General features: G+C 39.9%; 2 protein-coding genes across 2 annotated transcripts; both read left to right on the top strand.

Moving 5' to 3' along the window:
• The first annotated feature begins 222 nt into the window (after positions 1–222).
• taldo1 (transaldolase 1) lies at positions 223–12,008 on the top strand. The gene is made up of 8 exons (XM_084574951.1): positions 223–410; positions 4,916–5,039; positions 5,435–5,542; positions 6,588–6,719; positions 9,140–9,315; positions 10,256–10,453; positions 11,217–11,362; positions 11,474–12,008. The coding sequence occupies exons 1-8, from the start codon at positions 311–313 to the stop codon at positions 11,504–11,506; spliced, it is 1,017 nt and encodes a 338-aa protein (XP_084431077.1). The 5' UTR covers positions 223–310; the 3' UTR covers positions 11,507–12,008.
• Positions 12,009–12,210: 202 nt separating this feature from the next.
• LOC311486233 (uncharacterized protein) lies at positions 12,211–24,721 on the top strand. Its single transcript, XM_084542023.1, has 15 exons — positions 12,211–12,281; positions 14,749–14,905; positions 15,459–15,649; positions 16,088–16,192; positions 16,929–17,067; positions 18,109–18,259; positions 18,367–18,499; positions 19,942–20,094; positions 20,412–20,449; positions 20,590–20,619; positions 20,723–20,889; positions 22,197–22,687; positions 22,812–22,911; positions 23,457–23,751; positions 24,263–24,721. Exons 2-15 carry the CDS (start codon positions 14,774–14,776, stop codon positions 24,343–24,345), a joined length of 2,208 nt encoding a protein of 735 aa, XP_084398149.1. The 5' UTR covers positions 12,211–12,281; positions 14,749–14,773; the 3' UTR covers positions 24,346–24,721.
• The last annotated feature ends 303 nt before the right edge of the window (positions 24,722–25,024 follow it).

Genomic DNA, 25,024 nt, shown 5'->3' with positions numbered 1-25,024 from the left:
CGTATAGGCTATAGAACAATGCAATGATTGAAATATTTTAAAATGTGTCTAAATCAACATAAATCATGAGCTTGCCCTGTATTTGTGATAAAGAGATATCTCAAATAATAAGTTAACTGTTGGTTTCACTGATTTTTCTCCACACGCTTCCTTGATCTGTATCTGCGCGCTCCCGGTGACTTCTTCCTCTTGCTTGCGTTGCTCGCTCCCGTGCCCCCCTCTCGCTCTCGCTCTCGCTCTCTCTCTCTCTGACATTTCGCTTGCTCTCACGTGTTTTCTGTGTATAAAAGGGTCCCAGTCTCCGCTCATCATGTCCAGTGTGTCACCAGACAAACGGAGGAAGATGGAGTCGGCGCTGAACCAGCTGAAGAAGCACACCGTGGTGGTGGCAGACACGGGAGACTTTAACGGTAAATAAAAGTTATCGCATGCTAATGTTAGCTGGTTAGCATGCTAACCCGCTGACCGGGAAGAGTCCGTGTTTAATGTGAATGACCGTCATGTCGATATCACGCAGTACCTGTCAGCATCACTCAGGCCGGCTAATGGTGGCTATTTAACCACCTAGCTAACCAGCTACTGCGTGTTTTTAATGCTGTTTTGATGTAGCTTAGCGGCTAACCACTACTAAATTGACAATCTCCTAATCCCATTACTTGTTAACTTGTCAACAGAGTAGCCGTTAGCCGCATTAGCAAACATTGCTAACATGCTAATATGACGTATTTGCCTGCTTTCAAAAACTATTTTTACTTTATGTTATATTAAAAAACACTATTGCATGATCTGAAATTAATTTGCACCGTATTATTTAATTAATATTAATGTTTTTGTGTGATAATAACAAGGTAACAGACAGCTGTGCAGACGAGTCGTGCAACAAGGTGGAAAATGTGCTGTTTTTTTCCTTCCTTGTTCCTCTTTCATGCCACAGAGTTAGTGTTTCTCAATGGATCCCAATGAGGAACGGTTTGCAGAAACACAATTGCATTACACAGTGATGCAAAACCAGATGGTTCCTCATGCACGATATTGCACACTCAGGATGACATGACAGAACTGGTTTGTGCCTCCTGCAGGCAGGCGTGACACTGGAAAAGCCGATAAAGTTGCTCTCATCACACGGCGGGGCGTGGACAATGTTTGCTCTCACCTTGTTTTAATGTTTAAGTTTGTCTTTTTTTTTTAAACCGCACTCTTAGTTTGCGGTTATTTTAAGCAAATTAACGAGGCTGTGGCAAATAATGCGTAGGGGACAGGAATATTGTATAATATTCTGCAGACCTGGTGCTAAAATTGTAATCTTATCATACAGTTAGTCAATAAACAGAAATATAGGTGATTTGTCTTTTAATTACGACATTGGTTATTAATGGTTTGCAAACTAAATATGAAGTTTCTCACTCTTAAAAATAGAATAATGTGGGTTTTAGCTGACATGCTAATGAGAGGAAATCAGGACTGCAGTTTACTAGATTATAGTAAAGTAAATTAAAACATAATTGAGGTAGGGCTGCTTCAACTTATCGATGCATCGATTTACGTTGAAAAACCTACATTTTTACATCTATCGCCAATTATAGAGGCTCTTGCTGCCAGGAATGCAAAGAAGGACTGAAAAATGCCAAACCTGAGATGCACACATTGTAAAAATTAAGTGCAGACTTTCTGACTTCAAAACCACAAGACGGCAACATCTGTATTTGGACTGTTAGAGTTTTGTCTGATTCTTGGATGATAGTCAGTAAATGGAGGTCGACGTTATTTCTTCATCTCTTGTTCTTCAGATAAGAGCTCAGCAAAGACTGCTTGGAACGGATCCTAATGTCTCGCATGGCAACGTTGGTTTCCAGTGCACATGCAAGTTTGTTTCTGCACATAGAGAGCAATAAAACTAAACATTAATGTTATGCTCTAAGCAACCTTCTGTAGATAAATAATACAGCTGGATTTCCAATTAAAATCATTCGGTTAAGTAATTGGAGTTATGTCACACTCAGCTTGGTCTCTAATTATTGTCAGGCTTTCTTATTAGGCCAAAGTATACATCGTAACTTTTGTGATGGATGGTATGGATAGGTAAAAAGTAAAGACTGAAATTAATGCTTTTAGATATGTATACAGAGATTTCATGTTAAAATATGTTTTATTTTATTTACTGGTTAATCGACTACTTAGAAATTGGCTGGGGGAGTCGGTGGTTGCAGTCCTAAATGAGCGATTATTTGCCAGTTAAAATGACACCTGCAGCCCTACGGGCCAATACAACGACTGTACAAACAGAGCAGGACGATGTGAACCTGCCAGAAACCTTTTCATATCATGAAATCCTGGACTGTGTGAGTGTGTGTCACACAATGGTAATATACACATATTTATCTCAACTGTAGTGAATACCTCAGGTGTCGCTGCCATTAAGGAAACAGGGGTGCGTTGCAGAGTTTGAGATGGTTGATAATGAAAGTGGTTTGTCAAGATTTAGTCAGCCGTTGGTCTCTCACTTTGGGGAAAAAAACAAATCGTACCTCTGGTTTATGTAATCTAAGGTTTTACATAAATTGTGAAAGATTTGTTGGTTTATACTTTGTGCAAGTTTAGACATGTCCAGATCAAGAGGGTGAAGTCTGAGAAATTGGTGTAACACTGCATTCTTGCCTCATTTCATGTGAGTGTTGAAAGAAGAGATTTCAACTAAATGGAGGATTCTGAGCAGACACTTGTGAAACGTTGCTACTTGGTAATCATTTAGCTGCTCGGGTATTGATAGTTTAAAGAAAACTGGCGTTTAGATTTGTTAGATGAAAGTGTAGGGTTTGTGTGAAATTGGAGATTAGTCACAGAATCAATTCACTACTGTTTGGGATTATAAGAGATGTGTCCGTAAACAAATATCTCTGTGAAGGTTCTCAGTCATCCAGCAGCATATACAAATGTCACATTAGTTTTAAGGGAGTAATCTGAAAGGGTTTTTAAGTATATTGTGGATTTTTGTTTTGACATTTAAGGTTATAGGTAAAGTTTGATGTCTGTGATGTCATGGTATATCCAAAAAAGATGAAACCAAATTGGCTGGAATTAATGAGACATTTCACCACTCACCATCCACATTTGTCCCTAAAAAGTTGCAGTCTCTGGCCATTAATGGTTCACTGGAGAACCACTAATCGTGTAAATACAGGATGCCATCCGGGTTGATCTGAACAACATCCTCTAATTGCAGCGTATTGAGTAGGTGCACATCATCCACAGATGTTCCAATTAAAACCTAAACTCCCTGTTTAGAGCTGAAGAAACCGCTTGGACGACAGTTGAAACGTCATGCAGAAAATGCAAGTTCAGTTTTTGGAAAATGCAGAAGTACCTCTATAGAAAACTGTCATCTGGTTGAGCAGGTACTCCCATAAACTGAACCTATTGCCCCCACATGGGTGGTACAGGTTTAATTCCAGCCTGCGCCCTCAGCTGCTTGCTGTCTCGTCTCTCTTGCCCCATTATTTCCTAAATCCAATAAAGGCACAAAAGTAACTAAAGGCACTAAAATAACTTAAAAAAATTAAAGCTGTATAAACCTAACATAAAGGTTTATATCAAACTTTTTTTTAAACTGCCCCACCACCTCAAATCACTCAACTGCAAACATTTGTAAGGCTTCTCTTGCACCATATTGTGGTTATTTGCAGTAATTATGCCATAATCTGTTGTAAACATAGCTGGTTCACATTCACGACCAACTCCTTAATGATTGAAAAATGAAACGTTTACACAATTTTTACTGTGTGAACTTTTTTATCATCATAATTTCATATTTGCCCAGTTGAGGAGTCGTGTTGTCAGTAAAAGTGTTTTTGTATTAAATTATGCAAAGTTTCCAAAAGTTGTTTTGTGTGCTCGAAGGTGGTAAACAGACCAGACTGTTGAGAATCTTGCCGTTATCAGCACTTTAACTCTTCTCGAACAGTTACTCACGAGTATCCGGTCCAAACCCACTGACCTGCATCCATTCTTTTATTTTTTATTTTTTTTGTAAGGGGGTTGAGAGATAACAAGCCACAGAACAGAGACAGGCTTTGTTCTTAATCTGAAGAGCTGGCAGCACACATGGGACTCAGCTGCTACAATCGAGTGCTGACACAAAACCACTATGCTCCCTGACATGGCATTGTTGCTCATGCATACCAAATAAAACCAGCAGTTCAGTCCTGTAAACTGCAACAGGGTGTTTATTTTTTCGTTTTATTTAAAGGCTTTGTGACTTACTACGGCACATCTTTAAGGAATTGCAATATTATCATTAAAAATTTCACATATAAAGATTTCAGTAGTTTCCTATTCAGTAGACTATAGTTGGTGGTTAATCAGTTGTTTTTTCATTCCCACATTAATTTTAAAGCGCTGAACTTGCAGTTTCAGCAGTTTTAACTTTTTTGTAGTGTAGGCGCCCGAGGATAATAAACAAAACTGTTGAATCATAAATCATTACCCTACTTAAACCTTGTTCTTAATGTGGTGTGAGAAGAAACTCTCTAATATGTCTGCTTCTTTTATTCTATATTTAAGGACGATAAAGCTGCAGGTTTATACAGTAGATGGCGCCATTTCCTACTTGACTGTAGCCTAGAATCAATGTGGCGCTGTTTTCTCAGTTTTCTTTCCCCTTTTAAGACTTTTTGTATCTAAACATGGTCAAAAGTTGCAAGGGGGGGGAACAAAACATGAGAACCAACGCAATATGTGAATGGGAGCAGCTTTATTGGATATTCAGCTGGATTAGAATACAGTATAGATGAGTGCAGAGAGATAGAAGAGAGAGTAGGAGAGAAACAAACGGATGTCAAAGGCTGTGTCACGACCCCGGTTAGAGGGCCTCAGCGTGTCTATGGCTAAATTACTGTACTCCTGTCTTTCTGTCCTGCAGCCATCGAAGAGTACAAGCCTCAAGATGCAACTACTAACCCATCCCTTATCCTGGCTGCTGCTAAGATGCCAGCTTACCAGCACCTGGTGGACCAGGCCATTAAATACGGCATCGCCAAAGGCGGGTAAGAGCTTGTGCATATGTTTGGTTAAACGCCATATGATTAAACCTTTCTAGAGTTATACTTGTATTGGGTTACGCTATAGCAAAAACCTGAATATCAACAACATTGAGGTGTTAAGTCATTTGCTGAAGAAGGGGAACATGATGTGTTTTTAAAGATGTTGCAGAGGGCTTGGTTCCTCTGTGCAATGTGTTGACAAAGTTCCTTATTTACAGAAGGCCTTTTTTACTGCAAGTGATTCTCAGCTTAGTGTGACTAAACATTAAAAACTTATTTATCAATGTCTCATGAGTCGCAGTATTCTCATTTACGTCGCTTTTCACATTTGGTTGTGTACTGAAAACTGTCAAACAGCAAACTCCTGATGTTCTTGTCTCTTCTCTTTTTCTGTTAAGAACTGAAGAGGAGCAGGTCGCCAACACCATGGACAAGCTTTTTGTAAGTTTCGGTCTAGAGATCCTTAAGAAGGTCCCAGGAAGAGTCTCTACTGAGGTGGATGCCAGGTAGGTGCTAACGAATAGGCGCTAGAATAATAATAATCTTTATGTGTGTGGCACTTTTCAAATCAAGATTGCAATGTGATTCACAAGAACATAAAATGTGCAATTTAAAAACGGCTGCATAAAACAAACGCAACAATAAAACACAGAGAGAGACAGTTAAATCTCAATTGGAAACCAGGAAAGGTTTTAAGTGGCAATTTAAAAGAGATCAGAGTCAGCTGACCTGATTTCCTCAGGCAGATCAGTCCACAGGTTTGGGGCCCTGACTGCAAAGGCCCTGTTATGATTTTGTTTTCTGCTGGGCCCCTGGAACAGACCGTAGACCTCTGCCTGAGGATCTCAAGGTATGTGCTAGCCTGTATGGTGTTGAAACATCAGTGGTATAGCCCGGGGTGTGGCCATGAAGAGCTTTAAGAGCATGAGGTGCTGCTCATGTCGAGGAACGTGATAATTTATGATACATTCTTGGAACTTTTTAAAATGATGCAGCCGATTGAGCGTGTCTTCAGCATTACTCAGTAAGACAAACTTGTAGAAGGAAACAGACAATTAGCTTTCAGGAAGAATGTTTCTGGTTATTACATTAAAACAAATCATATAATAAATGAATATATACATTATATAAACATTTATTTTATGTTGAGACTTTCTTTCCTTCTGTAATGTTTTGCATATAAAAATTACAAAATGTCTATTTTTCTTTAAGAAATACTTAAATTTGAATTTATACACTAATTTAACTTTTGTCTTTTCTGCACAACTTGTATGCTTGAAAAGAGACGGACCCAATTCATGAATTAAATCAAATAAAATGAACTGCTTTTACCTAAAACTATTATAAATAACTGAATCATTATTATTCATACATTCACACGCTCAAACAAGGTTACCACGCAAGACGCTGGCCAAAGAAATTGGTGTTCAGTGTCTTTCTCAGAAGACACACACATTTGTGTAAGAACCACAGATGCTCACAAGTTGGTTTTGGATTAAACAAGTTAAGTGTGTGAATTCTTAAATGTTTTGTTTTTTCGTCTCCTGACAGGCTGTCTTTCGATAAAGACGAAATGGTTGCGAGAGCCCTGAAACTCATCGCTCTCTACGAAGAGGCGGGCATCAGCAAGGAGCGTGTGCTCATCAAGCTGTCATCTACATGGGAGGGAATCCAGGCTGGCAAGTGAGTATGTTATGTTATGTATGCGCCCTTCCCATCTATTATATTTGGCTGTCTCGGTTCGGCGTATTTATGTTGGTGGGTTTCATAATCTTGACCAAGAACGGGTTTCTTACAGACGTAATTCGGACCCGAAATACAGAATTATTACAAAAAAAAGGTCTTGACTGTAAAATAATAAAGATTGAATCTCTTTTGACAGATGCATAGTTACAATTTTATGCCCTTCGTGTTCGTGTGTGTCTCAACCTCACATGAGGGCTGTGAAACATGACATTACAGTGTTTTGTTCCAGCTGTGTTCAGCTGTGGAAGAATTAGGTGCCATGTCCAGCATTTCATCTATGAGGACGGAGCAGTGTTTAAACTGCAACGACAGTTATGAGGTTGTTTGCTTGTATCTTCCGGCGACTATCATTACTTTGGCATCCCTTTAACATGTCACTGATACAGACTAAGACATTTTTCATGAGATTGTCTAATTATTCCATAAACTGAACTTTAAACCATCAGAATAATTTGAAAGAAGCTTACTCCAAACAGAGCCTTCTTTTGTAACTTGTGTCTGTGCTCACGGGGCCGCTGTAAATAATTGCCACTCCTCTGTCTGCTCCTCTGAGACATTCTGTGACTGAAGCTTCCAAACAATGTGTGCTGCCGTCTCAGAGTCATAAACCCTGTTCACACCGGGTATAAACGTGCATCCTGAGTAATAGGATCACAATTGATCAGATTTAGGTACGCGGCATGTTCACATCTGCCATTAAAATGTTTCTCCACATGAGTCTCAAGCGTCCGCTTGCGATCCGATACGAGTTTCATGTTCTGAACTCAAACGTTGACATCGTGCACCGTTTGCAGCAGTGAAAGAAAAGTCTTCTGTAATAAAGGTAAATAAAGACAAGAGTCATTGTTGAGAAAAGTCCACACTGCTACTTTGCATGCATCATGAACACGTACCTAATTAACCACATGCCAATAACAAAAAATAAAAATTAAATAATAAACATGGCCGTCTCATTTTCAACTAATTTCATTTGTTTGGATTTATTTGGATTCTGTGGCCAGCACACAATGTATGTTCACACTACTAAAGGAATATGGTCACGAGTGGCTCAGACCGCCTCCATGTGTGGTCTCACTGGTCAAATCTCAAATACGCCCTGAATGCCTCTACAGCGTATTTATAAGCTTGTGATCGGATCACTTTGGACTCTGTTAATACCAGATTTGAACATGTCTTTTACTGTGGAGTTGAATAGTCTGTCGGATGAACCTGAACTCGAGTCACCGTCTCTCAGTCGACTGGTTCATCACAACCCTAAAATTTGCGTAGGAGTATGTGAGAATTCAAATGTCAGAACTGGTTGGATCTGACATTAATTAAAGTATCGAAAACTAATGCAAGCTAGGAGTTGAGTACATTAAGTTTTAAAATGAAATTTTTTTTTAAGGATTTTAAATCTGTAACCGGTTGAAAATGGTCCTCGATGTCCAACCCTACTGTATGTATGGGTGGTTATAAATTATCAAAAAACAAAACAAAAAAAAAAACGTTTTAACAGTTATAGAAGCTGTGAAAACAGCCTGAAAGCTCCTCCTGACAACACACCCAGCCTGTTTCCAAGTCAAAAGTCAAGTCGATGTTTATTTCTGAAGTACATTTAAATACTAGTTAAAATAAGCAATAAAACACAAGTGAAACGGTCAATTAAAAAAAACTGTGTTAGCAAAATAAAATCCAAGATATCCTGCTCAACTTGGACTGAAGGCCAGCGAGAAGTGGGTTTTCAACAAAGTTTTAAAATGCTCCAAACTCCGGGCAGCTTTGATATAAAAGGGTAGGCTGTTCCAGGAATAAACAATAACAACAACAAACTGAGCTAAGCAGCATGTGAAGTCAGGACGATGGGTTGTCCCAACCTCCCCTGCAGCCTATGTTTTAAAAGTTAGTGAGTTATTGACTTCCTCAGCAGGTTTTGGAAATGAAATCACCGCCATAACACTCAAGGTATTCAGCACAGTGTGTTGTGGGGAGACAGCTTGTGAACCACATATTTATGACGCATGTGTGTAATGTACCGACCACGTACAGATGGACCACACACATTGACACACACACACAGTGGTAAACGCTAAAAACTGTCACCTGCTGTTGAGCATCAACTTGCAGAAAGGTGTGACAGATGATGGAGAGCTGAAGTTTTAACTTATTGCCAAAGGCAAACGTGTATATTGGCAACATGAAGAGGAGAAAATGTGTTAAAATGTCACAGTTGGAAAATAATAAATCACCCAAAAAGTACTCCTCCTTTCTCATTTGTAATATTCTTTGTTTGTTTTCCCATATTTGAAGTGCTTCTGCTTGAAACGACTGTTTGTGATGTGCACTTAAATACGTTTTGATTTGTCGTTTGTGTTCAGGGAGCTCGAGGAAAAGCACGGCATTCACTGCAACATGACGCTGCTGTTCTCCTTCGCTCAGGCTGTAGCCTGTGCCGAAGCAAAGGTCACACTTATCTCACCCTTCGTCGGACGCATCCTCGACTGGCACAAGGAGAATACGGACCGCAAAAGCTACGAGCCTCACGAAGACCCAGGTATCTGCAGCCGGTCTCATGGTCTCTTGTCTCCACATCACTGCTCGTCTCTATCTGTGTGTGTGCAGTCCTTTGTGTTGTCAGTGACTAAACTCCAGATAACAGCGTTTAAGTGACAAAAATATCCTGATAAATCATGAGGCCCTGTCGAGTACTGCATTATCAGAATGCTGGCACCGGTATCCAACTTTATCATCCTGTAATATTATAATTTGTCTGTTCCTTCTCAGAGATATTTGAAACTGTGTATCTCGCAGACACTTCAGATTTTTGACACTGTTTGGTGGATGTTTTCCCATGTCTTTAAACAATCAGCTCTTTTATCAGAACTGTCAGCACAAGATGTAAAAGAGAGAATTTTGCCACGCCCAACCAGAGACTTTTTCTTATCTATGCAGCTGCATATTTGAGCTGCACCTGTTAACTTGTGCAGGAGGACACGGTAAAACAAAACAAAAATGTTTTGCTGCAAGCTCAGGATCATAACCCCTCGTCCAATCCAAATGTTAATGTTCAAATAAGGAAATTATTCAACTCCGTATACATTTGAGATCTTAAGTCACCTCAAACATTACTCCTATAACTCTCCTTACAAGGACACATAAGCTGTTAATGGCGATCTGATGTTTACCCCGAGGCCCTGTACATTTAGTCTTTTTTTAAAGCTCCTGCGGCTGATGGTGATGATGGACTTTTTAGGTAGATATAGGTATTTGGGTACAAAATAACCGCTTTTACAACAAATCAAAAAACATCTTTCTGGTCATCACAGTTGCAGCTGCTGTGCTGTAGTTGTTGTTGAGTTGTATGACTAGATTTCATGACACCAATCCATTTTTACTTCAAAGTTGATCTCCAAGTCACTGGATCGTGTTTGAGTTGTTGTTTAATTCTCTTTGACTTTTATATATACATCTTTTTCTTCATTTCACCTTCCTAGGTGTGCTGAGTGTGACCAAGATTTACAACTACTACAAGAAGTTCGGCTACAGCACTGTTGTGATGGGCGCCTCCTTCAGAAACACGGGGGAAGTTAAAGCCCTAGCCGGCTGCGACCTCCTCACCATCTCCCCTGGTCTGCTGGCAGAGCTCAGCCAGGATCATTGCACCGTCTCAGAGATGCTCAGTGTGGAGAAAGGTACTGCTCTAAGATTCCTAGTCTGCAAAATACAGCTTTCAAAAATAGTTTTCTTGGGCACATAAATAAATAAAGTTTGACTAAATATTTAACCAGACCAAATCCAGGTGATTTCAGTCTGAGGCACCAAGCAACTACATACTTTTTTATTAAATTATTGAACTGTAAGTACAGCTTATGTGTACTGTTCCTGCTGTTCTGCAGCTTGGATGCACTGACACCTATTATTAAAACGTCTCAATGCGCTTCATTCTAGCGTCAGGTCGAATGACGGTGGTGTCCCCAACGGGCCACATACAATATATGAATAAGAATGGCACACAATGAAGGATGTTGTTTAAAATGTATAGGTGACACATAATTGCTTCTATGCTAAAACAAACAGGTTAAACCTTTGAGATAGATGTTACAACACTTTATTCTATATTTACCGCTGCTATAGTAACTTGTGTTCTTGAAACAAATGCGTCATGGGGGAGCGTCAGAGAAAGCCTCTTAGAAATACTGTACAGTTAATTCTTTTAGTTTTAGTTTTTATTGTATATGGATTACAAGCTCAGTTGTACATCATTAAGATTAGTTTATGCTCTAAAACATAATTATCCACATCTTCTGTTACTAATGAAGCAGAAATACCTTTCACTGTAAACAGCGGTGAGCACTTTCCCCTTCAGCAAGCTGAGGACGTAATTTTGGATGCATCAGGATAAAACCTGGCTTTTTAACCCGCCCTGCTCTGACCTTGAGGGTTTGATTTTTGCAGCGAAGGCCTGTGATCTGGAGAAGATCCACCTGAATGAGAAAGATTTCCGCTGGGAGCACAACGAGGACCGCATGGCTGTGGAGAAACTGTCCGACGGCATCCGCAAGTTCGCTGCCGACGCCATCAAGCTGGAGACCATGATCAAAGTAAAATGATCTTATTAGAGACAAGTTACAGACGCATGCTCTGTACTGTTGACCACCTGTTAATTGCATGGTTGCAAGTTATACTGATTGTTTTCTGTTCTTTCATCGCAGGAGAAAATGCTCAACGTGAAAAATGGCCAGTAGTGACAGACTTGTGGTCTCCAGCCACATTGACGTGATGTATCAGGAGTGAGGAGGCTGCCTTTTTTCGTCCTCAGCTACCTAAGAAAAGGTCCAAAGCTCCAAAAGACCTTCCTCTGGTCATCTGACCAAACTCCAGGATCCTCCCTCCTGACAGGACAACGCTCCTCTCTTAGGCTGGGCCTGTTTTCTGACCAAACATATATGGTGATTATTTCTTCTTCAGTGGGTGTGGGTTGTTATAAAAAGAAAAAAGGTGTAACATTTAACAGAAGTTTAACCATAATGAAGAAAAAAAAGATAAACTACTTTAAAGAAAAAAAAAAAAATCTTTATACGACTAATGTCATTCCACTACTGGACACTTTTTGGCAGGAAAGGATCACGATTTTGCTATCGACTATGATTTTCATCATCAATCATGTTCTAACAAAGACACTTGTACTGCCATTCCTCAAAAGATTGCATTTTGCGTTTTCAATAAAGAAGTGTGTCTCAGTCTTCACATGTGTGTTGTTTTTTTTTGGGTGGGTTTCGACGTGTGTCAGACACACAAAGATTGTACAGGTGTCTAAAAGCTATGCGAAGAATGGGACTCAATCTGTTAGGACAAAATAGGACTTCACAGAGCCCTCCTCCTGACGTGCAGCTATTGTCAAGCCTCTTGAAAAGCTCTGGTCGAGCCAGTTTAACTCCATTCTGTCACAGCCCAATTTAGCTGAACACCTTCAGTATCAAAACTGAAAACTCTTAGGTTATAGACTGCAAGTGGCTCAAGGTAAAAGGATTTCTTGTTTACATTGTTGTTGTCGCTGTATTCGCTATATATTTTATTTCTGCTTGTGTGTTTGCTTAATTTAATTGTGTTTATGCTGTAGGGATTTGAATCTGAGATTTTGGTCGCAAATCTAGCAGAATAGTTTTTGTTTTTGTTTTTTTTGTGCGATTTGAAGAAGTAAATTCTCATTTCCCACAAATTACATATCACTTGATATTTTAAGGACTTAATAAGGGGTCTTGAACTGAATAGCTCCTTGTCAGCCAACCAACATAAAGTTTGTAATGACCTACATTAAGTAAGACAATCTGAAAGGAACTCATAGCACCGATGTAGTTCTGTTGTCGGACTGAGTCAAAACCCTTAAAATATATAACAAGCTCCACAGGTTCCTTTTAGCTGAAGAGTTTCACTCCTTACGTGATTCGTCTTTACCGTCGGCCATGTTTCTGAAATGTGTTTTGAACATTGAGAAAGGAACGAGAGTCGCAGAAACGCGCTTGTTCAGCACTCTGCCAGGATAAATGTTCACCCTTGTTGTTCTCAAAGTATCAAAGTACTCCTAATTAATTAGGCTTCTGTATTACGAAAAGACTGAATCATTCCAAGTTTGTTTGAAGAGGATAAAACGTTTAAATATTCTAAAATTACAGATACTTTACAAACGACGTAGGATCAAGGACAGATAACCTGCTAAAGGCTCCTCGACTGAAACTATATCATCCTCTGTATCTAATGTAAACAAAGATAAACTATAGAAATGTCAAAGCTCCACTTGCATGGACTAAGATGAGCCAAAAGAAAACATCAGGTCGTTTTTAGTATTACTGGGGTTGATTTATTTCAGAAATGGAAACTGGATGGATGGAAATATTTGTTTATGGGGCCTAAAGTTTGATTGTAGTTGCTTCCTCTGTGTATTTTTATTTAAAATGAAGTGTAGACAATGATAAAAAGTTTAAGTTGAGCTGTAGTCAAATAATATAAATAGTCAATAACAAAATAAGAGACACAGGTTTAAAAATAGTCAAGTTATATGACTGTTTTTTGTTTAAATTAGTCTCCACGTGAAACTGCACCACAGTATTGGCCCCACATATGTAATCAGTTCATGTGTGCTTTCATACAGTGTACTGGAGCTAATACACAAGAGGATGAGCGATAACATGAACGAACAAATGAAAAGATGCCCCAGGTTTAACTCCTTAAGACTGATCTCAGATCTAAGAGAGACGCTTGGGATAAATAAACGTGCATTTTTCAGTCAAAAATGCAGCTTCAGCAAAAGAAATGAGAGAAGACTCTCGTTGCACAACCATCAATGTGTAGTTTGTGTAAGGAGCGGAAGTCGTCGGTGGTTATCGGTTAAGAATTTAGGAGTTAAAAGGACAGCGTTGGCATCAAACCACAAAAATCTGATAAAAAAATATATATATATAGGAAAACGGAGAGCTGAGGTTAACTTCAGGTTATTATTTAACTACTCGCCTACCTAAAGTTCAATAGTTGAGTGTTTTGCAGTAAATTTCTACTTGTTTATTTGATAATGATCGAAAAACAACCTTTAATTTGGAAAGAAGCAAGGCTACGGAGTTTGTTCATAACAGTGAAACAATCATCACCTCATGGACACGGCGTTAATTTATAATTGTGTGCTCACAATATAACAGTATAATCTAAGTGCTCGCTGTCATCGTGTCTTAATTCTCTTGTGTAAAGTATTACTATAAATAACAGTGGATATCAACATATCGTAGTCACATGTAGCCTGCATCATCCAATCAAAAATGCCCACGACTGTGCTCGCTGCTCCCCAGCTCTCCTGATGCTGTGCATTTAATTTCCCTTTACCTCCTACCTACAGCATTTAGCTCACTTTCATTGGGTATGTTGTAGAAAAGGATTTACAGGATCATTAATGTTCAGTTTCTGTTGGATATGCTGAGATAAATAGTTTAGGAAAACTCTGCTCTCCGTGTCACTGACGTTTTATTGTCATGGTGGTGGCTGTGTGAGCCTTTTGGTTGCTATAAAGATTTTAAACCTTGACATGACTGTCCTGACTGAAGTTACGTGTATGTTCTTTGATAACTAATTGTTTATTGTGATTAGACTTGTGACTAAGCGGATGTTTTATATTATTGTGATGCGAGACTCACTTTACACCTTAAGACATCACACACTTTAAGTTGCACACACCTTGCTATACCATGAGCTGGACAGGTGACATGTCCTGTCACGCTCATCTGTTATATCCCTCAATGTTTTCTTTCTGAAGAGATTACATGACGTCCACATCACACACTGTCATCTTATAGACCCCAGAAGGTGTCAGGGTAGGTCTTTAGGTTGACCTGATTAGTTATAAATACATATGACATGACTATACACGTGCACAATTCAAGGTTTCTTGAACAGTATTTTGTGTCTTCACTGCTTAATTTGTCCGTCTTTGAATTTTCCAAAGGTGAAAGTTAGACTGAGGAACTGTGATGGTGTGTAAATTCAAACTGAGCGCCCTGCTGCAGGGCCTGACTCTCCTCTTGTTAAGCGCGTCCTACGAAGCCTCTTCTCTGGGGCTCACAGTCCATGTTGCACCCCTGAACAGCGATGGAGGAAACACGGTGAGAAACGTTTTCTCTTTTTCTTTTAATAAGTGTCCCTTACTACATGTATATCTCTGCTTTACACATTTCAGTCATGGCTTGTGAAGCAAAGCAATAAATTAATACATAACATTTTAAAAGTATAATTAATTATTTAAGGCCTTGTGTTGCTCCATCCATTTATTTTTACCTCAATTAAAACTAAATGCAATTAATCAATGATTCATTAATAGAAACCAACAATTTCTCCATATCAGCGTCTATAAAGGCCTATTGTATTTTTTTTCTATCCAGAGAAGCCTTTAATTAATTTAATTTAGAAAAACAAATAGAGGTCCATTCATGTGTAAGAACTATTGTAATCTGTTAATTGAAAAAAAACTGCATTGATATTAGTGCTGTCTATGTACAAAACAGAAAAGGAAAGCAATTCCTTAATTATATAGTACAAATAATAATATATGACAGATTTGACTGTTTTTTAATCCTGATTTAACAGATGAAATAATAATACAACAGTCTGTAAGCCTCTTGAAGACAGTCAGTCATTTTGTCTCTTTGTTTGCTGCAGGTGCGAGCTCATTTCACCGCCATCGCTCCCAATCCTTGTCCAGATTTGTCTGGTCTCTGTTCAGAAGGGGAGGACTGTGAGGTCCACGCCACCCCGTTACCTTTTACTGGCACCAAGCCCGACTCTGGTTGGTGTGTTCGCCAGTGGCAGAAAACGGTCCCCAGTAAATACAACGCTACCATCAGTTTAGGGTATGTGACCTGATATATATTGTACCTCTCACTTTTTTTTCATCTTTAACTTTAGATCTTTAGATTTTTTTTTTTTTACTCAGGTAGCTGCAGCTTAGTTTGAGTAAGCCATTTTTGTTGTATAGATATATGATATATCATTAATAAACAATAAATAAGCAACAGATATCACATATTATATATATAGTTTTTACAATTTCCATTGTGTTCAATGAGAAAAATTGTCTTGTTTATTTATAATGTGACTCACTCTGATCTCTGTCTCATGTCTCACTGAGTGGGGAGTCAGGGCTTTGAGTTCTTCCTGTAGCCCTCATACCTTTAGGCTGCCTGTGTCCTCTGAGCTTCTCTCTCTCTTCTCTCTTGATTTATTGATCCACAATGTTATTCTTTTCCACTGAGTATTTGTCGTCTTATCTCATCTTTTTACACGTTTAGGTCCAACACAGAATTCTACGTATCAATGAATGCAGGACCGACTGTTCGGGCAAACAGTGGGAGACTCAACCAACCTGCTTTCGTGGCTCTCCCTCCTCCACTAAGGTAATGCAAATGAACGCAAACGGATACACCACAGCTTGCAGTGTCCAAATGTTGTGAGAAGCCATTTTATTCACACATTATCTTCTCCATCGGAATGAATAAGCACTGTGTGTATTTAGAAAGGTTTCAAGATGCCTTTGGGAAAGCCACATCCTTAAAACAATCAGAAAGACCTTGTGAAAATGACGTGACTGCCTCTTACGCCCCTCTCAAAGTTTGGTTGGTCAGTTTTCGACACAATCTCTGTTGCACACTGCAGTCCTCAGTGACAAATGGGAAACGGACACAGTTAACTACAAGCTGATAAGAATAGCTAATTCAGAATATTTCAGATCCAAATGAATTAAAATACTAGTCAACAGATCTGCATGTGTAAATAAGTAAATGGCTTGCTAACAACTTTGCCATATGAACTTAAAAGGTGAACATATGTCAGCATTGCATCCACAACTTGTTTTTCCCTCCATGTGGCCAAACAACATTTTAGGGTTTAATTAAATGTAATTAGTCTCAGTACAGATGTCATGGGACTGATATGACTCCTCTGATCAACAGAGGACTTAGCTTAGAGTTTCCATGTTGGATACATGTCAGAAAGGGTTATGTTACTTAGTTGTCCAGACTCCAACATGTCCTCCTTTTCTCCTTTGTTGTGATTGTATTCCCATCTTAAAGGGCTGGTTATCTCCTCTTTTTTTTCTTCATGCTGCCGACCCTCGCTGTGTAACGGGATCAGGGGCCGAGTGAACTGCCCTCACCACTTCCATCTGTCGGTGAAAGACCTGGACGGGGACAGGGTGCGATGTCGCTTTGCCCGACAAGACGAGGGAGAGTGTGTCAGCTGCCCTCAGCACTCTTTTATAGAACTAGACAAGGTGAGTCTGGCTCTGGGGTTTCAGGAACTCTTCCAAACCACTCTTCTTGGAAATGTAATTAACTTCTGGTTTCAACAAAACTATAAGGATTTAAACTAAAAACCTGAAAAAAAAGCTGAAATTGCTGATGCATGCACCTATAAGCTGCACCTTATTATTGTAGTAGATCGAGGCAGAATCAGTTTGTACTACTTGACATATTGGGAACTTTTGTCACAAACGTGTTATATGTAAAATAATTTTAGAACTTCCTGCAGCTGTCATTATAGGTAATAATCATTATAGGTATATAATTCAACAATGTACCAGCAACAGACACTTCCCTCTATTATATATGAGTATAAAGCGGCATTTGATGAAGATACTTGAGTAAAGTATTTATTTACTTTCTACACATGCCGTTCCTGAGGCTCTGTTTTACTTCACCTTGAGTGTAACACTGCAAACAGACACCTGTTTTTTAAAATGTTCAGTTACTAAAAGTTCACTCACATCTTCCAGCCAATTACAACCCAGACATTTCATTGGCTGTGCTGTCTAAAGTATGTTTCTGGCGGTGACTATTCACCATCAATAAAGAAAACTTGATCATTATTTTCCAAAACTTCCACGTCTCACTGTGTAGCGTGAGATTAAGCCTACGCTGCAACTGTACAGATGAATAATGTTAAAGAAAAAAATTCAGTCAATCTGTATTGTTAACTCAGTGTGAACTCAATCAAATGCTTTCTGTTTACTCACTTAATTGTCTCAGTCAAAATCACAAGGCTCCAATTATTGCGGTACATAAACAGCTTGGACGTTTGACCTCAAATGTCTGTAGGTCGACATTCTTTTGCACCTATAAATTTTCCTTGTGCTAACATTCGTGCAGAACAAGTGTGGCCACAGTTTTTTTGGCCTTTATTGTCAATTGCAGTCTGGTCCTCCAAAGCTGGCTTCCAGGCGTGGCAAACAATTTGTTAGAAATAGCTGTAGACATCACTGTGTTTGTATTCAGTGGAAACTTGACAGTTCTGTTTGGTTGAACTCTTTCATCAGGCAAGATGCATGCTGACTTTCACTGGAAAAGCAGCGGCAGGGCAGTATTTCATCTACCTGATGGTGGAGGACTTGATTCCTGCGCCCAGAGTAAATTATGTCGTGGACAACTCCCCCCTCAGCGCTGTCCCTGTGCACCTCTCTCTCACTGGTGAGTCTGGGAATCGGATGGATGAGATTTTAATTGGGCGGGTACACAATAACAACAACAACTTTGTTGAGGTGAAGTTACAGAAAAAGTTTTTAATGTCCCTCTAGTGGAAGAGTCGTCTTCCAGTTGCAGTGATGAACCGGTGGCAACAGACGGTACCCCTGAAGAGGACTCAGTGCTGTTTGTCCTGCCATTCCAGGAGGTGAAATTTACCGCCAACTTCATGTCACAGCTGGAGAGGTGTGTTCCGAGCTTCCTCTTAATATCATCCTGGTGTTGTGCGTGCTTCCACTAGCTACTTGTCAGGTCACCGACAATGTTAAACAAGTTAAACAGGCAGGGCCAGATTTACTGTTTTTGGTTTCCTTTTTTTTTTCCCGCCTGTTGCTGTTTTTCTGGCACTTCAGAGAGCGACATCCTGGACTGAAACAGAAAGAAAAGGCTTTAAAGTGAATGGCAGCTCTTTTCAGATGTTTTTTAAATGTCTGAACTTTAATCCCTTATCACTCACTGTTGCTAATGTGAATGGCAGCTATCCGTTCTGTATCTGGTTAGACAAGCTACACATGAAGCACATGTTTCTTATCTTTTCCGGTGTCTGTTGATTCACATTGTTGTTGAATCACTGTCTGGTGAGTACAACAGACAAAATGTGTCTCCTGTTTCACATTTGTAATAGTTTATTAACAGCATACAGTGCAGTGAATGTGTTGCAGTTAAACAGTGTTTTGCAGCTACATTGTCCAAAGTTTGTTGAGTTCTTTTCATCTCAGCTGCTGACAATTATCTGTCGTCTACTCTATATATTTAACAGGCTTTTTTTTTTCCTATATATGTATTATACACTGATCATATCAGTGTACAGAACACAGTTTTCTGCAGTCTTTTCTGAAGGTGGGTGGACCTTTGCTGGAAATGAAGTGGTGGTGTCACACAGCTCCATTATGTACGAGTAAGAGACGACAGGAGCAACTAAACTAGCCACAGAGTCAGGGGGCTGTTAACCGTGTGCAGTCTGCATAGAAACACGTTGTCACTTTAGAGGAGTCACTTTATCAGCGTGTCCAAAGAAAGCATTAATTTCTCAAAGTTGGGAACACGTATCCCCGTTTTGTGAGGGGTCACAGATCGTTCGGATTAAAGGCTGACGTTGCTTAAGTCCGTCTGTGCCATGCGTTGTAGCAGCAACTCGCTAATTTAACTCGTTACGCAAAAGCTAAAACCCATGTGATGGAAAACAGGACAGTGTGACGGTGTAACTAAGAAAAGCTGCTGATGACAGTCTACACAGTGTGACGCATTAAGCAAAAGGCAATAGTGTCCTCAAATATTTCAGGAATGGAATAAAAAAATTCAGAGTACATGACTTGTGCAGAGAGCAATGGTTTGGATTGTATATGTTAGAACTGCTGCTAGGAGACACTGCACCTGTAACCCGTGACGCAAAGCGATAGAAGCGTCAGAAATCTCAATTTGCATATTATCCTTGAACAAACTGTGCTTGTTATATATAGACTGATGAATGAGTGAACTAATGAGTGATGGGGCCTATTGTTGTGTTTATGACATGTGTAGGTGAATGCAGTCATCGGCTAGAAGACCTGTTTGGGCTTCTGAAGGCTGTATTTTTAGCATCTTGTCAGACTTAACTGAAGAAATGTAAATGTACTTTACATTTCCAGTGTTACAGAGATGGCTGTGGTCGGGCCCCCTGCTCTGTACAGGACTGGTTTCACATCGGTCGGGCCCCTGGCAAAGATGGACATGGCCTGGATCCGCTCTGAAAACAACCTGACCCGCCTTCTGCCCGTCTGCTTTGCCGCAAATACTCGGAGGTTTGTTGTTTGTTCATCATATGTGCACATTTATTGGTGTACTAAACCAAACTGAGTTACAGTGAGCAGTGTCATTTTAATCTAAACCATCAGAATAATTTGATGCAAATTTAAAATGAAGTATACCAGTATATACTTGAACAGCAAGATCTCTCTCACTATAATTTCAACACAACATGTTTGTATACATAATATTACAATATGCTGTAATGTATCGGTATATATCTACACATGCACTCTTGACCCCACCGCATCATGAACGGAGCATTTCTAGTACATCAGTCTGTACGTCTGATCTGCCCTTCTTGTCTTTCCAGTTTGCAGTCAGAGCCCAGATGCATCTGGCTGTACCAAAGTAAGACTTTCAGCTTCCTACAAATGTCACAAGAATGACAGCCATGTGGCACAGTGGCTCATCGCAAATAATTCCACCCTCACAGCAGGGCTTCTCAGAAAGTACTAACTGCTAAAACATATTTTTCTTTACCCTTTCAGGGGAAATGCGGACGCTACCTGTTGGAACAGGTGGGGAAATTATTCCTTTGTTCTATTTTTTTTTTTAGTGTACTGTTTGCGTCTGCTTTGTGTTGGAATTCATGAATAATCTGCCGCTGTTGTCTGCATGCAGAGCTGAAGTGTGAGAACACAGAGATGACACTGCTGCTCCCTATCAGCTCCTTCAAAGACATCAACATGGAGGAACTGCAGCTCAACAGCCCCACCTGCCCTGTCACCTACAACAGCACACACTTGATTGCACGCATCTCCCTAGACGGCTGTGGCACAAAGACTGTGGTAAGAGGCTCCGTATTCCTGTCTTCCGTTACATTCTATGTTTGTTTGACATCTCTAACCCTCCCTGACACGTATCCAACCATTTTTAAAACCTTTATATTGTACACCATAAATAAATATTAATTTGTGGTGAGTTTTTTAAAGATTCTTGGCGGCTTTCGATCCATGTGGGTTCAACTTTCTTTTTAGTTGTGAGGGACGGCGAATGAAATGTGCCACATCAGATGTAGGGCTGCAGCTAACAGCTATTTTGATTTCTGATAAACCTACAAGACATTTTCTTGCTAAAGAAAAGTCTATTAAATGTTAAAATCTGTGGAAAACAGTTTCTCAGAGGCCATGATAATGTCTTTCCTTTTTTTGGCCCAAGATAACAATTTACCTTAATATGCAAACAAAAGTTGCAAAAACTAGAAACAATTTTTTGATCAAAAATGAGCAAATGAGGCGTTAGGAGTCTAACGGTTAATGGCTACCTCTCTAAGACACATCTCCTGGATGCACCGGGACGCATCATCAGTGTAGTTTCCTGAGGTCAACAGGTGTTTCGGCTCTTGCAACAGACACCCTCGCCCAGCAGGTGACTGAGCCAGGGCTGATCATGCCCTGACTTGCGTCCCAGTAGCAACCCACAGTCCAGCCCTCTTAATACACAGCCACCTCGTGGCTCTCTCTGCAGCTTCAGTGACAGATTGGATGGCCCTCTTCTTGGCTGCCCCCGTAACGTCCAGTGTTTTGCAGAGTGAGCATCCTGCAAAGCCCCTACAGCCAACTTCTGTGGGCTCGTAGAATGTCCTCCAGCACTGCCCCAGCACTCCTCCACCAGTTCCTGGTACTTAGTGCGTTTCCTCTCATTGGCTTCCTCAATCCGCCCTTCCCAAGGCACTGTGAGTTTCAGCATGATTAGGTGTTTGGAAACCTGCAGCTGCCAATCTGGGGCTGGAGGAGGCCTGTTGTTGTCTGTGGACGTGCACAGGGTTTCTCTCCAGCTTTGATGAAGGGGATGTCTTTTTTGGAGCGTGATGGTGTTTGCTGGTGCTGATGGTTGAGGCTATGCTCTCAGCAACTGCTTTGAGCACCTGGTCATGCAACAACGATAGCGACCATCAGCCTTTGGGCAGCTGCTGAGAAGATGCTCTAAGGAGCCTCTTCCCTCTTCCCCCAGACATGGAGGAAAATCATATGATTACATCAGTTTAAAAAATAGTTTCATAATGTGATTAATTGTGATTATGAGCTAATAATTCAATAACTATTTCTTCTTCAAGGAAGTCTCACTATTCTCTTGTTTGTCTTTTTTTCCCCAGCATGCTGGTTCAGAGCTGGTTTTCACCAACACCTTGCACAGTGTGCGTCCCTACACTATGGTCAGCCGCAAGCCCTCCCTCATCCTCCCTCTAGCGTGCCGGATCCCTCGAACCCAAGTGAAGGGACCGCAGTACAAGATCACCTTTCCCACAGAGGTGGAGACATTTGGTGAAATCGAGGTTTGGATAGAGTTTCACATGCCAGGAGAGGGGCCCCTCGCAAAGTACACAAGCTCCCCAAGGTTTCGCTCTAACTTCATTTCACCAGCAAGATCGCGCAGACAAGCTGAATTGGAGAGCACTGTCACGTCCAACAGCAGCGCGAACAGCAACAGCACCTCTACAATTGGGGGCATTGGGTCCAGGATCACCCAGCTAGATCTCCATGTGTTGTCTAACTGCAGTGTGGATCGAGCCGAGATGATAGTGAGCAATTGTATTGAGTCTGAGACTGAGGACTTCGCAGAAAGCTATCCTCTTCTGAGCCAAGGGTCAGTACCACTCCAATTGTTTCTTGTAATAAACTGAGGTTATCATTTTGAAGAGGACAGATGCTGAATGAAACACACTCACATCATATTAGTTAACATAGTGCTCTCCCTCTCTGTCTTTCAGGTGTCTGACATCCAACAGCACATTAGAGGTTGTTACAGAGGCGACTAATTCCAAAGTTTACCGCCTTGATTTGAGCACAGTGGGGACCCAAGGAACAACGGTTTGTGATCTCAGTCAACACACATGAAACACATTTTGCACTTCATTTTCTCTGTATTAATTTGACATTATTAGCATTTTAGCTAATCCGATTTTTTTTTTTGTTACTGGTAATTCATTGTTTTCTGGGAAAATTTAAATATCAGTGCCGGTTGGTCCGCTAACTTGGGCCCAACATAAATATTTGAATAGACTTTCATGTGATTTTGTAGCTTTAATTTTTCCTATAGCACTGCAGTCAAGTCAAAATATTAGCAATACTTTGGGTAAAGACCAAAAATCTCCCAAACTAATGACATCCCCATTGGCCTTAGCTGTACAACATGGGTTTTTGCTAATTAGGAAATGACCAGCTACAGTTAACATAATCAGCACAATTAAATTGATCATGATAACATCAAAATTCTATTTCTTAAACGGTATTGTTCAAGTTTTGCATCAATTATTGTGATTAACGTCTCATAAACAGCTGAAGGAACATTATTTAATGAACATTTTATTGAGCTGTCTGTCCAAACGGCTAATTGTAACTATTCATGTTTGCAGATGTATGTCCAGTGCACAGTCAATCTGTGCATCGCCACCATGCCATCTCAGAAGTGTCCTGAGCTGTGCACCCGTAACATTAATCACAGAACTCTGATTGGAAGTGTGTTTACCAGCAGCTACACCGTCCGCTCAGGACCTGTTAGCCTTGTGGTCACCACTGCTGCTCCGTCAACAACAACTCCAAATGCTACTACTACTCCTGCAACTACTACTCCTTCAGCTACTACTGCTACTACTGCTACTCCAACTACGTCAGCAACCACTACTGCCCAAACCGCCACCACCTCTCACGGTAACATGGTGTATTCCTAACAATGAATTTGTGTTTTTTTAGTTTGTGAAAGGAGTAAACTTAAATCTCAATCTGCTAACTTCCATATTATATTGTGTGTAGCAAGGCAAGTATTTTTTTCTCTGCTGGTTGAACACTGGCTCATGTTACGCCTTTTGATATTAACTAACACAAGAATGTGACAATACATCCCAAAAACAAAGCAAGCAGACTTGTTCAGGTTTTTATTTGCAACGTTTGTGGGTTACGATTTTACACTACGCTATTAACGATCCAAATTACACCGGTAATTGAAGGAATTTGTTTGAAACTCTGGCTATATCTGTACATTAAACTACTTGTAGTCTCATAGCCACCAAAATACCCTAAAAGGATCAAATTATATGTGAATTTTAAGTTAAAATTTTATCAGGAGATGTTTCCAGAACCCCATTGTTGTGAGCTGTTTTGCTTTTATTTTATTGAATATGTTATGCGTCTGTATAACCTCTTCTCTCTTCTTCTCCTACAGCTCCAGCACAGGCCTCGTCTGTGGCGACAGGAGTGATTTTGACAACTATCAGTGTATTTCTACAAAAGATCGTCCTTCACTGAAAGTGCTGCGGGATTATGATCTGTTATGAACATTTTACAATTGAATCCCACAGCTGATTACACCTTATATTTTGACCTGTGAATTAAGATGAGCGCACAAGACATACCTGTAAAAAAAAAAAAACAGTTGTAGTGGAATCTAAAAAAAGATATTACAGAGAGAAAGGGTCACTCACTGATCCTAAAGGCTGAAACTATCTATGTCTGTGGACTTTGCTGCATGACATTTTTTTTTTATTATTTTGCCACGCTTCCCAGCAGATTAGTTGTTTCAACAAATGTCTGAATATATGCAAACTTTTTTATTATACATATGTTGTAAAAAATATTTCCCTGTGGGGGATCAGCACAATAAAACACTGAGGTTAAACAAATATGCAGAACCCATGAACTTGTTATATAGATATAGATATATATATAGATATAGATATTGTTGGTATAATATGTATATGTCAATAAACACTTATGTACCAAGTTTTAAGTGGCATTGTTCTGTGTTGTTACAAAGCTGATGATCAATTACTTGGCTATTTCAGGATATTAAGAGAAAAAGAGTCAGTTTAGTGAAGTTAGGCAGTAGTATGCTGAAGTACATTCTTATGATTTTGATGCATTTTATTTGGGTAATAGTTTGCATGTGAGTGTGAATGGTTGTCTGTCTCTCTATGTTAGCCCTGTG

Source organism: Chelon labrosus, assembly GCF_963514085.1.
Source record: "Chelon labrosus genome assembly, chromosome: 3".
Classification (NCBI taxonomy): Eukaryota; Metazoa; Chordata; class Actinopteri; order Mugiliformes; family Mugilidae; genus Chelon; species Chelon labrosus.
Note: the sequence above shows the minus strand (reverse complement) of the source record. Positions and strands in the feature narration are given on the sequence as shown.

What these genes read in the sequence shown, in the direction of transcription:
- taldo1 (XM_084574951.1), top strand. Translation starts at nt 311, where the DNA reads ATGTCCAGTGTGTCACCAGACAAACGGAGGAAGATGGAGTCGGCGCTG. An exon ending in AGACACGGGAGACTTTAACG is followed by an intron (nt 411 to 4,915) that starts GTAAATAAAAGT and finishes TCTGTCCTGCAG; the next exon opens with CCATCGAAGAGTACAAGCCT. An exon ending in AGCTGGAGACCATGATCAAA is followed by an intron (nt 11,363 to 11,473) that starts GTAAAATGATCT and finishes CTTTCATCGCAG; the next exon opens with GAGAAAATGCTCAACGTGAA.
- LOC311486233 (XM_084542023.1), top strand. Translation starts at nt 14,774, where the DNA reads ATGGTGTGTAAATTCAAACTGAGCGCCCTGCTGCAGGGCCTGACTCTC. An exon ending in GCTCTCCCTCCTCCACTAAG is followed by an intron (nt 16,193 to 16,928) that starts GTAATGCAAATG and finishes TAACGGGATCAG; the next exon opens with GGGCCGAGTGAACTGCCCTC. An exon ending in TTTGCCGCAAATACTCGGAG is followed by an intron (nt 20,095 to 20,411) that starts GTTTGTTGTTTG and finishes TTGTCTTTCCAG; the next exon opens with TTTGCAGTCAGAGCCCAGAT.